This window comes from Notamacropus eugenii, chromosome 4 (genome assembly GCF_028372415.1).
Source record: "Notamacropus eugenii isolate mMacEug1 chromosome 4, mMacEug1.pri_v2, whole genome shotgun sequence".
Taxonomy (NCBI): domain Eukaryota; kingdom Metazoa; phylum Chordata; class Mammalia; order Diprotodontia; family Macropodidae; genus Notamacropus; species Notamacropus eugenii.
This window is the reverse complement of record NC_092875.1, coordinates 48558780-48573832: the sequence shown is the minus strand read 5'-3', so window position 1 is coordinate 48573832 and position 15053 is coordinate 48558780. Positions and strand designations below refer to the sequence as shown.

The following is a 15053-nucleotide window of genomic DNA, read 5'->3' as shown; positions in this document are numbered from 1 at the left end:
CAGATCTAAGAACCTGTACAGCAGGCCCTCCTGTGCACGCCGGGTCCTTGCTGCCACACCTAGTGTGAAATAAGCCTATATAAATACGAGGGGAGGAACTTGTTTGATGAGAACTATTGGAAAAGCTAAAAAAGCAGGTGGGCAGAAGTGGTCTTACAACATGTACTGCTACAATAAGCTCCAAATGAGTATTCAAACTAAATATAAATAGCTAAATAATTAAAATATTAGAAACAACAGAAGATACTGTTCACAAACTGGGGTAGCAGAACTAAACAATGAATAGAGATCATCACAAAAGACAAATCAGACAATTGTGATTACATAACATTTGGAAAAGATTTCATGAGCAAAATCAATGCATCTAGATTTTTTAAAGAAATTTGTAGAGAAAAAAACTTTGCATTTATTACATCTGAAAAATTTAAGATATATATAGGAAATTGGCATTAATATATAAGATCAGGAGACATTTCCAATCGATAAGTCAGTCAGTCAACTATAATTCCTTCAGCTCCCATCATGTGCCAGGCACATTCGTGACTTATCCTTCAAAGTTTCCATGCTATTCACTAACTCTGGACTGAAATTAGCACTTGTTACTATTTCCAAGTCTGTACATATACCTCGAAAGCCCACCACCCAACTCTACAGATATAACATGCTAAGTACTTATACATAAGAATCTGTAGTCAACTAGAAATCCAAATTAGATTCCTAGACTCACCCACACCAAACTCTCTAGGCAGAAAAATATGTATGTGGCCTTTGGTGGCAGAATACCTTGTGCTGTTGGCATTAATTGCTGAAGAGGGACTCCTGAAGTCACAGCTGGATACTGAAAGTGACAACCCACATCAATCCGAGGTCTCTTGGGTGAATCTACAATATTTAAATTCTATGAGTGGCACCATATGAGAGTTGCAGGTTCATTTTTACAAAGTAAAATGTATTATAATGTTTTTAACATAAGTTCACAATATCACAATTTCATAGAACACATGCTGCAAACCCAGGAGAGTGTATTTCAATGTCAGCATGTACTTTCAGTAACCAAAATTATTCATCAGGAATTATATTACCTCTAACAGATGTTATACCATTTCATTCACAACAATCAGATTTCATAATGACTCAAACAGAGACTTGAAACTATGACTAGCAAAGTTCTGAGAAGATAAGTGCTGGATGATTTAAAAAGGAAAAGTTGTTTAATTCTACTTTATTGACATCTTGCAAGTTTATAAAAAATGCACATTAGCTCAATGTTCCATACCTTCTTGGGTCATTGTCTGTTGTCTCTTAAATGTTTCCATTTCTAAAGTCGTCACAGTTCCAGCTACTGGCGAATCTGTGTGCATTGGCTATTAAAAAACAAAAAATGTTATAAGTTTTAGTATGCGTTTAATTGATATGACACTGAACTTAAATAATGAATCTCTCCACTAATTCGGATAGTTCCTATGACCAAAACCAAAAAGGCATTATGAGCACAAGGTACCTGCTGATCATAATGAAGTCCTAAACAAAAGAAACTCCCCCTTGGTTCTTAATTAGCAAAAGAAAATAAGCAAGGCTGATAAGCTTTTCCAACATGTCTTTCATTGGCTGAAGAGAAAGCAGAATTGTTCTCCAAAAGCTCCATCTAGGGCATGTCATATCCAGACTCATATTGTGACATCAAATGTATGAATGAATGAGGATTGATTCATTGGTGAAACTATCTGTATGTCAAAACTAAGAGTGGGTTCAGTGCTCCTGGGAAAAGCGATTATATCTGCTCAGCTGAAAAATGCTCCTTACCCTCCAAATCATTAAGCAGAAGGGGGCAAGCACAATGTAACTCCATGACACAAGTCAGAAGGAAGCTTAAGTAAACTCTGTGGAACCAGCATGGTCCTCATGAAACCCTAAAGTATCCTGGGTGTATAATATACAGGTGCCAGCTTTACAAGTTTCCCAAGCATGATTTTTTTTTTGATTATTTTTTAAGGCTCCACTTGGAACAAGGACCCAACCCAAATCAGAATGTCTCTCTCTCGTTCTTTTTCTCCCTTCTTCCCCTTTTTTCCTTGTCTTTTCCTCCCCTCTTTCTCTCTTGTCCTTGGGCAGCATGATGAATCAAACCTATGGACCCCTTCTGAGAATCATGTTTATAAATGCATAAAAATAGGATTAAAAAGGATATCAATTATATTGAAGCAGTTGTCCAAATATTTTTTTAAAGGCAAGGTCTTTATGCTAGAAGCTAGCATATGTTAGAAGCCATATATTGAAGCAATTTCATCTGTTATTGCTGCATTCCTTGGGGTGAACTGGCTGCTACCCTGAAACCCTGACTTGGCTGTACATTCTCAGCACTGTTGTGATTAGGGTGCAGAAGCAAAGCAGAAAGTAATGCGCTTCTTTAATGTTATTCCCACTGATAAAATCCTATCCATGTCTGATGCTGAAGGACTTTGGTGACAAGAACTTTCTTTTGGGGTCCTTTAGGAGTAGTGGCTGTGGTGCCCACTTCAGCAGTCAGTTGCCAGGCTGCCCCTCCACAGGGGCTGCTCCCCAGCATGATGGTTGGGACACTGGGCTAGAAGCAGCACTCTGCCCAAGGCTCTTGGGGTCAGGGTCTGGGATGCCTCCATGAGAGGAGATGGTGGCCAAGGTGTGATAGTTTTATTTGCCTGGAACATGCTACTTCCTGCTCCTCTCTGAAGAGGCCTCACTGCTTCAGCTAGGCTGGCCCTTCCGTCCCATGAGCGGCAGATGGCTGACAGTTGGTGGGGATGACTAGCAACCCCCTTCCAAAGGATCCCCTTCCCAAATGATTGCTGTGAGAGACAGACTGTAAGCAAGACAAGTGGTCAAGAGTTGCTCCCACTTCCTGGGCCTGTTGGTGGCCCCTGGTCAGCAGTAGTTATTGCTGGTGGTGATGGTGGGGCTGAAATCAGGACAAGTGTGCTTGGGGGGAGGGGGGGTTGCTGCCACTCCCAGGACTCTGGTACTTATCACCTGACTATCTCCTTATTCTGTATTCCACAACCAGTCATTTCAGTACTGTTCTCACTAACTCACTGTCCATTCCCATTACTTTAGCCTTGCCTACGCCTGTCCTCGACTCTGGACTTCTTCCAATAACTGTACATCACAGTAAGACCCTAGACCCTAGGAATGAAGCTGAAGAGATCTATAATAATGTATCAAAAGGATCTTTTTGAATCCACTGAGCTGCTTTTAGGTATCACTCATGCTATTTAGGTTACAAAAGCAGCACATCTGGGAGTAAGGCTCAGAACTTTGTGGTGGGGAAGGACAATCAGGACAGGAAAGGAAGCAACACTAAGATGGTATGACAGGTGGTATCCTCAGGTGTGACAACTGTTTCTTAGGGTAGACAAAGGGAAGATCTCATTAGTTGATCACTCTAAGAGTAACAAGGGAAGGTTTTACAAAGGAAGTAAGGTTTGAACACATATATCAAGGATGGGAAAATTTTTATTTAAGTGGAGAGGAGTGGGAAAGGCATTCCAAAGTGGGTAATGGAAGAAGCAAAACTTGAGAGGCCAAAAAGTACAGGCTGTGAAGCACCGTGCCTGACACATACACGTAAGGTGCTTAATAAATGCTTTTTGAATGAATTAAATGTTCTGAGCAAAATAAATCGTTTTGGTGGAGCCCAAAAATTATACACAAGAAGAGTAGGAATAACGATGGAAAGAAAGGTTGTGAGACCAACCAGGTTGTGAACTTTGAATTGAATGCTAAACTAAAAGAGTCTGAATTTTATTTCATAGATAGTAGAGAGCCATGAAAAGGGCTTCATTCAATTCAACAAACATTTACTTACTGAGGCCTGCTACATGCAATGCACAGTGCTAAGTGCCAGGGATACAAACAAAAAGAAAATAACTGCAGACCTCAAGAAGCATGTATTCTCCTGAGGCAAGGAACAAATACGGAATGTACAAAAATATAAGTAAGTCTGCCTGCTTAAACACAAATATGCTGTTTTGGGAATGGGATGATCCCACTCTGTCTGTTGTACTTAGTAAGCCCTTCGAAAGCTGAACAGTAAAAAATTCTTTTATATGTAAAACACAGGACCAACAAGGCAGGAAATGGGACAAGTATGTAAATTTAGTCCTAGGACAAGAGGGAAAGCATTTTCCTGAATCAATGATGTAAACTTAAAATACAAAGTCATCACAGGCAACAATTATATATAACAAAGAACCTTAAACAATTTTTTAAAATTCTGAAATTGTTCCCTGAGAATTCAGTAAGAACATATTCCTCTTCTTCTATGAAACACTAAGAAAAATGTATAGGAAAATAATTACTGAGCTTATTTTATTTCTAACACTTCATTTTCTGTTCTTGGAATAAAAAGGTCAAATATTTATAAATACAACTATTAAAAGAACTTGTTCCAGGAAAGAAGAGAATTTATAAGAAACATTTCGCTTTTAAAAAGTATGTTTCCCAAAGCCAACAAAATTTGCATTTACATTCAAGACAAACTACAAATGCACAAAAAAGCGTAAAAGAACCAAAGGCATCAAGAAATCACAGCAACAACAACAAAACACTCAACGCAAGCCCCAAATCCAAAAGGAGAATCATGTCATTTCCTCACTTTTCAGAGAAAAGAAAAAATAATAATGCATTAAAATTCTGAAGCTTAAAAAAACTTTCAAACATATGTACTTGGTTAATAATAAGGTTATTAGAGGTTCTTGGAAAACCACGGAATGCTAGGAAATACCAAATCTAGATGAATCTAAAATCTGGGATGAGACTACATTTTAGAACCATCGAAAAGTACCTGAAATGGCTGCTGGGACGCAAAAGCAGCAGAAACATTTGGAGGAAGCTGGGTTGCAATAGCAACGGGAGTCCCAGTCTGCCCATCCTTTCCTGTCACAACCTTTACCTGAGAGAAGATATTTGGAGGGAAAGGGGGAAAAGGGAAAACAATTTTTAAGTTGATCAAAACTTTACAACCACTGCCTGCTAAACTGGTGGAACCTCAGTGAAGAGGGGACATAATTCAGTCTTCACCAGAGGATACTCCTATTCCAACAGAATTTACTTTAAGCGCCGGTCACTGATCTCGCAGATCTGAAATTCAGTTCAGGCTGGTAACATTTCGTTCTCACCTAGCAGACAACAGTTTCTCAGGATGGTCTTTACCAAGAAGAACCTGAACATTGACAAGAGACAAACCCAGCATTTGACTACCCTGGATCCTAAAACTTGGATCCTAAAGCGATCGACTTTCCCCAGAGGGAAGGAGGTCTTGGGGTTTGCAAGTGCTTAAAACAGGAAAAGGAAGGAAAAACAACAACTATACAGAAGACAAACAAAGAAGGTAACAGTGACATGTTATGATTTCATTTCATCACAGGATAAAATCAGTCATAATAGTTGCTAACATTTACACACTGCTTTCAGGTTTGTAAAAGAACTTAAAAAAAAAAGCTTTCAGTAGTTAAGCTAATGAAAAATCTTCCAGGAGAAATAAACCACTTCCCTCAGTGAACCTATTCAAATCTAGTAGTCAGTAAATTTATATCAAACCGCTCTAAAGTTAAATAGTATTTTACATCAAGAGTCCAGATACAGCTTGGAAGTCAGAGGGAAAAAAACAAAGATGATTGAAATGAACCGGAAAGAAAATCGGATTGATTCAGCAAGTAACTCCCAAAATCAATGTGATTACTATAAACCACAATTCAAAATGTACCATTATCCTAGTAGAAAATAATACTCCAAGAAAATAAAAAAGACTTGGAGTCCTTTTTTAAAAATCAACTTATGAAGTTAAAAATGTGCACTCCTTTCTCATTCTCTGACACACAAGCTAAGTCTCTGATAATTCATCTAAGATATTAATGGTTGCTAATCACTACCATTCCCAGGATTAGTTTCATGTTGGGGGGAGAAGTGAACCTATGTTCTCACTAGTGTAAGAGAATGAAGAAAGATTGCACCTACCAATGTAGATCAACAACTGTTCTGCAATAAGGAGTGGGCTGCCTGGAAAACTGAAAGTTTAGGTGATTTGACCAGGCTCATAAAATTAATGTTTGGTACTGGCAAAGACTTGTACTCAGGTCTGCCTGACTCCAAGGCCAGGTATCTGTAGTCACCCAAGGCTTTCCATCTTCATATTTCAAAAGGGATTTCAGGAGAGTTCTTTCCCAAAGGAATGAATTTCCAGTGAGAGGAATGCTCCCCACTATATGGATGTTAATGGAGGAGATAATTTAGGGGCAAGAAGGTCTACGTACAGTGCCTCTCATATCTGACCATACAGTCAACCTCCTACCCTATGAACCAAAAGACTAGCCCTGTCCTGCTTGGCATTTTCAGTCAGGACCCTGTCATCTAAAGTTTCAGAAAGAGTTAACACTGTTAATAGGACTTTTTTTGGCCAATGAATGACACAAACACTTGGATGATAGAGATCTGAATGAGTAGAGGTCAATGAGACCCTGAGGGGAGGGTCTCATCCAAAACAGGAGAAGGATGTGAGAAATCCCTGGGAAAGAAGGGATGGGAAGGTTTTGGGGGAAAAGTGAGAGCAATGGGAGGGGCATAAGGGTAGAGGGTAGAAATGGAAGGAAATAGGACAGAGTCTTGGAGGAGGGGCACCAAAGGCAAAGGGAGAAGCTTGTAGACCTAGAGTCAGAATACCTGGGGTCAGGCTTGCCTTATGCCACTTACTCCAAGCTAATCTTCAGGAAAGTCATGTCCCCTCTCAAGCCTCATCTAAAAATGAGGGGGTTGTATACTAAGATGGCCCTTAAGGTCCCTGCAGGCTAAACTGATTTTCCTAGGATTGTAAAGCCTTTCTTGTCTCAGTTTTCCCACCTGCAAAACAGAGGGAGAGGTTGGGTGGGGAAAGAGTTGGATGAGATGATCGTAAAGTTTCTCCCCTCCACCCCAAATCTAGAGCCCTTCAAACTTCAAGCCCCTTCAGAAGGTAAATTTAGGGAATTCAAAATCAATTAGTTGTGATTAGTTCACCTGATAATAAAAAGGAAAGGACAAAGGTGTTACCAAAGATACAGCACTATCCAGACAGCTCAGCAATTGGCAATGTGTTTTAAATTCTGCAACATCAACGTCAAAAGGCTCGTTTGTCAAGAAGAAAGTTCAGTTCTAGTGAGGATCAAAATAAAAATCTTAAACACTGAATGTGGGTTTGTTATAATGAAGCAGTTCTCAGAGTAGGCCAAGGATCCCCAGGAGAATGGTGACTCTCAGGAGGCCCAGGAGGTCAAGAGTCTCCTAATAATATTAAGATATCATCTGCCTATTAACATTGTAAGAAGGGATATTGTTTTTGCTCTTGTTTGGTTTCTACAAATGTTCTTTAAAATAGTAAAACTCCAAGGTTGATGGGAGCTTGTGATAAGCACCACAACCTGTTCTGCAAGGATGACGGTCAAGCACATCGCAGCCTGGCGGGGCTGACAAACAGCTTAGACCCGAGCCTTACTACCCCACCTACATAATCTACATAAGGAGGGAATGTAGGGAAATAAAGTGAGGAATCTGAACTAATCCTAACTCCACCAGAGAGGGTAGAACTGAGCAACCTCACTGCTGCTCCCGTATCTGTGTGGGTGTTCCTAGTGAGCACCACACCTACTTCCTCTGGATTAGTGTAAAAATAAGTGTCTTTCTCTGTCCACTGACTCTGAATTCTTTCAGTGAGAATGGGTCTATCACATGGGTCTTGCAGAGGGCACTCCGGGAAGGGAAGCAGTGGGCAGTGGCAGCTTGTCCCGGGCCAACTCCCAGACCTTGCCTGGGAAGCCCTAGGATCCCCACAACTGTGTTTCTCACAACATGCTCCTCACTCTTCCAACTACACATCTTTCTGAGGCCTGATGTTCACCATATACTTCAGCCATAACAACCTACTGCAATAGATTGAATGAAAGTGCAAAATGAGATTCCAGCTGTTTTTCACTAATTCAGACATTTAAACAGATTTACAAAAAATATGTAAAATAATGCCAGTCATCGCACTAAATTCTTTGTTATTTTTATTATCTTTTTATTTTTGTTTCAGTTATTTTTCATTAAAATGTATTATGTTAACGTGTGGTTAGTTAATTATGGTTAGTTTAGATGAATCAATAAATATTTTAAGATGTCCTAAGTTCTAACTGATAACATGGTAAATATCAATGGCCATAACTCACACCAACAAAAGCTCTTTGCATCCTCAATACCATTTAAGAATATGAAAGGTCCTGAGATCACCAAGTTTGAGAACTGCTGGCGTGATGGAAAGAGCGATGGACTCGGGCTTCCCTGCTCTGACAGCTGTTAAAATCACTTCTCAGAGTCTGTTTCTCCATCTGTAAAACTGTGATAACAACACTTATGCACAGCATAAGAAAAGTGCTTTATCAGCCTGGAAGCTGCCATCCACGGCCGGACAAGCTTTGGATATGGAGACAGAGGCCCTGAAGTCAGCCTCCCAGCTCTGTGACCTTGGGCTGACATTTGGGAGGACTGGCTTCCAGGGTCACTGCGTGATTTCTCAGCACCCTGGCAAACTCTCTGAGCTGGCTGCAGTGAGGAGAAAGCCTCGCTGGAGCTTCCAAGAAGGAAGTCATAAACATAATCATAATCACCTTGGGTAAATGACCTAATTTCTCTGGGATTTTCTGGAAGTTTCCTTAACTGCAAATTGAGGGGTCGGAAGAAGTCACCCCTAAAGTCTTTTTCAACTCTAAAATCCTTTCTTTCCTTTTCTCTGTACCACATACCTAGCAAAGATCTGTTATAGTTATGAAATGAAAGATAAATTAAAGCATTTTTAAATAAAATTTTTTCTTCAAAATTGATGGGATATTTTATTCTCAAGATTAAAGACATGTATAGTGCTTTGTTTTCTAACATCAATCCTACATATAAAAATTCAAATAACCTGAAGGCACATTTGGTTAACTTATTTTATAAAAACATTTAAATCATTTTATGGATTTCAAATATTTCTAGAAGAATTTAACATGAAGAACTCACTCTTCGAATACAAAAGAAAAGAAAATGCTTAAAGTTTTAAATTTACCATATTTTCAGGCAAGTACTTGGTAAAGTGGAAAGGGTACTGTAGGCCCTGAAATCAGGAGATACTAAGTTCAAATTTGACCTCAGACACTTACTAGCTGTGTGACCCTGGGCAAATCACTTAACTTCCGGTCCCCTCCAAAAAACTACCATATTATCCCTTTAAGATTCTAGCTCAGATTCCATATGACTGATTCTAAATTCAAAACTCTCAGAATTGATAGAAAAACTAGCTTAAGTATCAGGATCTAGCCTGTTGCAGCTTTTATTTTAAAACTTAACATTTTGCCATGGGCAGATATAAAAGGATATGCTGCTGATTTATCACAGATTTAGGATTCTCAGTTTTGAACATTTGCTTCTTCCTGCTGCTACCAAAGTTCCTAGTGCTACCAAAGACTCTCCCACAGAATGTGGCTATTATCTACAACCAGCCTTAAACCCAGGGCACATCTTCTTCATTACAAGGGAAAGTAATGTGTTCAATGAGATCAATGACAGAAAAAAATGAGATTTTTCTTTCTTATATAGTCAGAAAAAAAAAACAAACCTGAAGGAATACTGGAAATAGGAGAGGTTTGGAAAGAAAGCAAAACCTAGAAAACATTCTGCATCAAGGACAAATACTAGTAGATTTTTCTATATAAAAGCACATCTAGAGCTTACACCTTGAAAATGGAAAGAATACCAATTACATACTTGGTATTTACAGTTTAAGAACTTTTTTTCACTTAAATATCCTAAGGACTGGCACTATCCTCAACATCAATTTCATTCAAAAGAAAATTACAGATATCCCGTGTACACAGCAGTATTTAAAAATTACATTTTTCAAAAGCAAAATTTTAATAAATTTCACTAATTTTTGCTACACATAACATATCCATTGTATATCTAATAATATACATGTTATTAAGTATTGGACTTCTTACCTCATCATTGATAACCTCAGATTTCTCCTCCTCCTCCTCTTCTTCAAAATCCAAATCATTTTGTTTCAGATATGTATGTAAGGGTCCATACAGTTTCTTCTTAAAAGCTAAGAAATCCATCATATTCCCTTGAAGATGTTGCAAGAAAAATAATTCAATCAAATACTCCTTAAAGTTTTCTTTCAGAGCCTCCATCTCTCTGTAATGATGATCTAAGCATTGCTTTCTCATTTGAGCTGTTTCTTGAGATGCTGGTGGAATTTCCTCCAATTTTTTAGGTACTTTTTTCACTCCCATACTTCCTGCAGGAGCAAGAGGAAGGCTGGAAAGACCCTGTGGCACAGCAGCTCTAGAAGGGCTGGTGGGTCCAGGGGGTGGTGAAGTCATCCCAAAGGCTGAAGAGCCTCCAACTCCAGATATGAAGACGCCTGAAGGCCTCTCAAACCCCATAGGTCTGTTCAACTGCTGTCCTTGAAGTACTTGCTGCTGCTGAATCAGCTGTCCTTGAATAATACTACTGATCTGGGGTGGCAAGCTGGTCGTTGCAATATGACTGGAGCTAGTCAAAGGCTGCATACTGGCACCACTAGCGACGGGGCTCTGGGGTCCAAGATGATGAATGGTGCCGCCTGTCTGGGTGTGGGGCTGTGAAAGTCTGCGTTCTCGAACGGTAATAGGGGGCCCCGTGTGCTGGAGTTGAACCTGTCCTCCCTGAGCAATCTGGGCAATGCCTGAGCCCTCCTGATACACAAAATGTCCGCCATTCGAAGGGCTCAAACTGATCTGTCTCACAAGGACACTAGCATCCACAAAGCCTCCAGTGGGGCTGGAGCTGCAAATACCCAGTCCAGGACCAGGAGTGCCTGCCCGCACACTCTGTAAGGCCTGCACTGGTCCAGGGCTGGGCTGGGTTGGGCTTTGAGACTGGACCTGTTGAGGCAATGGGGAGGTAACTTGAATGTAGGATGGGGAGCCATGCTCAAACCTTCTTTGCTGAGAATTAAACTGAAAACCTGGGGAAGTTGGATTGGGGATTGGCAAAGGGGTCAGGGTGATCTGCTGGTTTCCTCCAACTACTGGTCCAACATTCTGAAGTGTGATGTTTACATTCTGACCAGCTACTGGACTTCTATTCATGAGCTGCTGTATTTGGTAACTGGGAGACTGTGGTGCAGATGGGCTTACTGAAGGAGCAAATGGAGCTGCAGGGGACTGGGGCAGATTTGAATGTGACAGCTGGTCTTCCCCTTCACTGCCTGTGAAGGACCTGGACCTCTGGAGCTGGACATTCTGAGGACCACTGCCATGGTGCATTATCACCTCTTCTTTAAAATAAATTCTAAACAAATCCATAGAAAAACAAAATTCAGTAAAAGAAAATATGTTTTCTAACCATCTATATCATAAATCTTGAAGAACTTCAAAAGTTTACCTTGTGATTCATAATATAAAACAAACACAGATTTATTTCCCTGATTTTATATCAGGTAAAACAAATATAATGGTAATAAAACTCAGCAAAGATTTTTATCCTTCTCTACCAAATATTTTAGAGAATTTCAAAAGTTTACCTTGAGATTCAAAATATAAAACAAACAGATTTATTTCCCTGATTTTATATCAACTAAGCCAACCTCATTGGTAAACAACACTTGGCAATAAAGCTATCTTAAGTAAGTTTCTGTGCATGGCTATGTCTCATTTCATATGTCGCAGGAAAGCTGACATCTTATTTATTACTACCAGCCGACTGCTTCAGTCCTTTCCAGCTGGCTAGCACATTATGGTTTTGCTTTGCAAAGCAGGAGGCTGTGCTGAGTTTTCGTTGGTATAAGGAACTCTAGTTAGTCGCCTTAGAGAAAACTCCCTCCGTGGATCACACGTCTATAATTTGCAATCAAGTTCCAACTAAATCCCATCTTCTACAAGAAGTCTTTCCCAACCATTCCAGTACCTTCTCTCTCTTCAGTATTTCCCATTTATGTGGTCGATAGCTTGCCTGTACAGAGTTGTTTGAATGCTGTCTCCCTCGTTAGAATGGGAGCTCCTTGGGAGCAGGGACTATCTTTTGCCTCTTTTTGTATCCCTGGTGCTTATTAGCACAGTGCGTGGCACGTAGCAGGCACTTAATAAATGCTTGCTGACTGACTGGATCCAAAAGCTGCCTGGAGCATGGAGATGGCCAGCCTCTACACACTGGCACCAGCCATGCACCCACTCCACCAGGCTGTCTCTCAGCTGCCATCATCGTGTTGCACAATCAGGATAAATGTATTCAGAGTATATTTGGGCTTCACCAGAACTGAAGATTCAAACAGTACACTATGCGAGGCAGAAGAACGCTAGATTTGGCATAAACGGCCCTGGATCCAGATCTTGACGATGATCTACTCCACTGTGGGGGCTTCAGAAAGTCCCTTAACCTCTGGGAGATTCCCAATCTGTGATCCTATGAATACTCAGAACACTCCATCATCTGACTCAGCTCTTTCTTGATATCCCCTCTATGGATTACCTTTAACATCTCCTCTCTATGTCTTGTAGGTACATAATTGTTTTCATGGTGTCACTCCCATTACACTGTAAACTCCCTGAAGGTAAGAACGACCTTTTGACTTTCTTTGTATCTCCAGCATATAGCACTGTGTCTGGCACACAGCAGGCACTAAATAAATGCTTGTTATCTGAATGACTATCTATTCAAAACTTGGAAAACTTTATAAAACAGACTTACAATGGGCACTGAGCAAATGAACAGCAATAGTAGATAGATAGATAGATAGATAGATAGATAGATAGATAGATAGATAGATAGATAGACAGACAGACAGACAGATAGACAGACAGACAGACAGAAAGAGTTTGGAACAGCTGGTATGAATGAAAGCATCTCTCACTGCAATTACAATTTATATAATTATAAAGCCAACTGATGTATTTGGTCCTGGCTCCACAAGGGAAGCAGCCTATAATACCTGTCTACTCCCAAGTCTAAGGGGTTGGTAGGCAGAGGAAACTAAATTCACCTCACTGAATTCTACCATAATATGGAGCTGAATTCTAGAACCCAGGAGGCTACCAAAAATATGGTTCATAATTCATTTTATTTTTCTTTCAGAATATGTGATAAATCAGGCTTTGAAAAGTTTTCAAGTTATAACGACTTTCAAAATAAACCTTTCCATATCAAGCAAACTACGTCAGATAAAGTAACACATTTGGAAGAAGTTTTGAAACAATTTTTTTCAGCTGGTGATATGCACAGCACTCCAATTACTTATAAGAGTAAGGACATCATAAAATTTGAATGTGAAAGCCAAAGTTTGATATTATACTTATTATGAAAAAAGGCAGATGATGAGTACTCTCACACTGTCAGATATATTGAAATGCTGTTGTGCATATCAAATTGTGTTACAAAGATAACTTTAAAACAGTATTACCTGATATTTAGCCCTGTGTTTTGCTTCCCTCCTTCCTCCAATACCTTGAAAAGAAAAATGAAAATATTTCAGATTCAAATTTTGGTTATCAATTAAGCAATCAACAAGCACATATTAAATAGCCAGTTGTGATAGTGGCTAGGGATACAAAGATAAATGTGAAACAGACTCCTCTCTAAAGAAGCTTATATTCCAATGGAGACAACAGGGGAGGAAAGGAAGGGAACAGAGGAGGGGAAGGAGAACAAAGGGGGAGAAGGTAGGGAGGAAGGGGGGTGGGAGGGAGGTGGGAAAGGAAAAGAGGGAGGGAGAGGGAGGAGAAGGAAGGGAGAAAGAAGGGGAAAGAAAGGAGGGGAAGGAAGGAAGGAAGAAGAGAGGGAAGAAAGAAAAGAAGGAAGAAGAAAGACGAGAGAGTGGAAAGCTGAGAGGGAAGAAGGGGAAAGAGGGAGAGAGAGACAGTCAAAGAGAGAGACAGAGAGAATGGAGAGAGAAGGAGCAGGAGAGAGAGAGGGAGGGGAAGGGAAAAGGAAAGAGTAAGGGGTAAAGGGGGGTGAGAGGTAGAGAGAAGGAAAGAAAAAAGAACAGAAAAAAGAGGCAAAGTCAAGATGGTGGAAGGAGAGGTAGCATTTTTGCCTTAGCTCCTCTACAGCCTCCTGCACAATGACCTAGAAAGCACATCAAACTGAATTCTGATTGGGAAAGCCAAGAAAAAGTCACAGTGAGTCATTTTTCCAATTCAAAGCAGTTTAGGAAGTCAGACTGAAACGTCTGCAGACACTCAGGTGGAAAGCTGGCTGAGAGCACAGCATAGCACAGCAGTAGTGTGACAGCAGGAAAGTAGTACAGCGCTGTGACAGCAACCACACCAACGGGGAGCAGCCCTAGAACCCAGGGATAGCAAGGGCATGAATATGAGGGCTGAAAGAAATCCCAGGGAACCCCTGTACTAGACTACTGGAGCAGGAACAGGTGCCACAAGATAGCTCTTACTCACTACCCTATGCTGGGTTACAGTTTCGGGAGTTGAGAGGTCACAAGGAATCAGAGCCCTAGTTCTGAACCCGAGAATGGAATAGGGCCCCAATTCTAAACCCTCAGGTCTACACATATGCCTGCAACAGAATAAAACAGAGCAGGAGACAAAAACCAACTGGTTTCCCCAAAAGGGGGAACCAGCAGTTCAGTGACTCTGAATCTGTAGAACTTTCTAGTGAGCTAACAACGACTGAGTCCAGCAACAGTCTATGGAAACTGAACTACACACAAGCCAACAGATCCAAACCTGGATCAGAAATTTGTAGAGCTCAGACTAAGAAGGCAGTAAACAGACCTCTCCTGAGATCATATCATTTTGAAAGCATCAAAAACTTAACACTTCCCCAGTCTGAACTGTGAAAATTGCAGAAAGTCATGAAAGACGGAAGTTCAGGCCAGAGACACTCTTCACCCCTGCCACCAGAAATGAGTAGAGCCCAGCACTCACATAAAATCCAAAATCACAAAATAGGATGGAAAAAATAAGCAGACAAAAAAAAACAAAAAAAAAAGAAAGAGAACCTGACCACAGAAAGCTACTGTGCTAACAAGTAAA

General features: G+C 40.4%; 1 protein-coding gene across 2 annotated transcripts in view; it reads right to left on the bottom strand.

The window, feature by feature from the left end:
• LOC140499406 (E1A-binding protein p400-like) overlaps positions 1-15053 on the bottom strand; it is a 123361-nt gene that overhangs the window by 87705 nt on the left and 20603 nt on the right. The window contains exons 2-6 of one of the 2 annotated variants that reach the window (XM_072600784.1): positions 13463-13506; positions 10020-11358; positions 4820-4927; positions 1277-1364; positions 784-882 (exon numbers count right to left, since the gene is read on the bottom strand). In XM_072600784.1, coding sequence (XP_072456885.1) covers positions 784-882; positions 1277-1364; positions 4820-4927; positions 10020-11333 — 1609 coding nt within the window. In that variant the 5' untranslated portion in view covers positions 11334-11358; positions 13463-13506. The remainder of the gene's footprint in view (positions 1-783; positions 883-1276; positions 1365-4819; positions 4928-10019; positions 11359-13462; positions 13507-15053) is intronic. The other variant, XM_072600785.1, reaches the window with a different exon arrangement.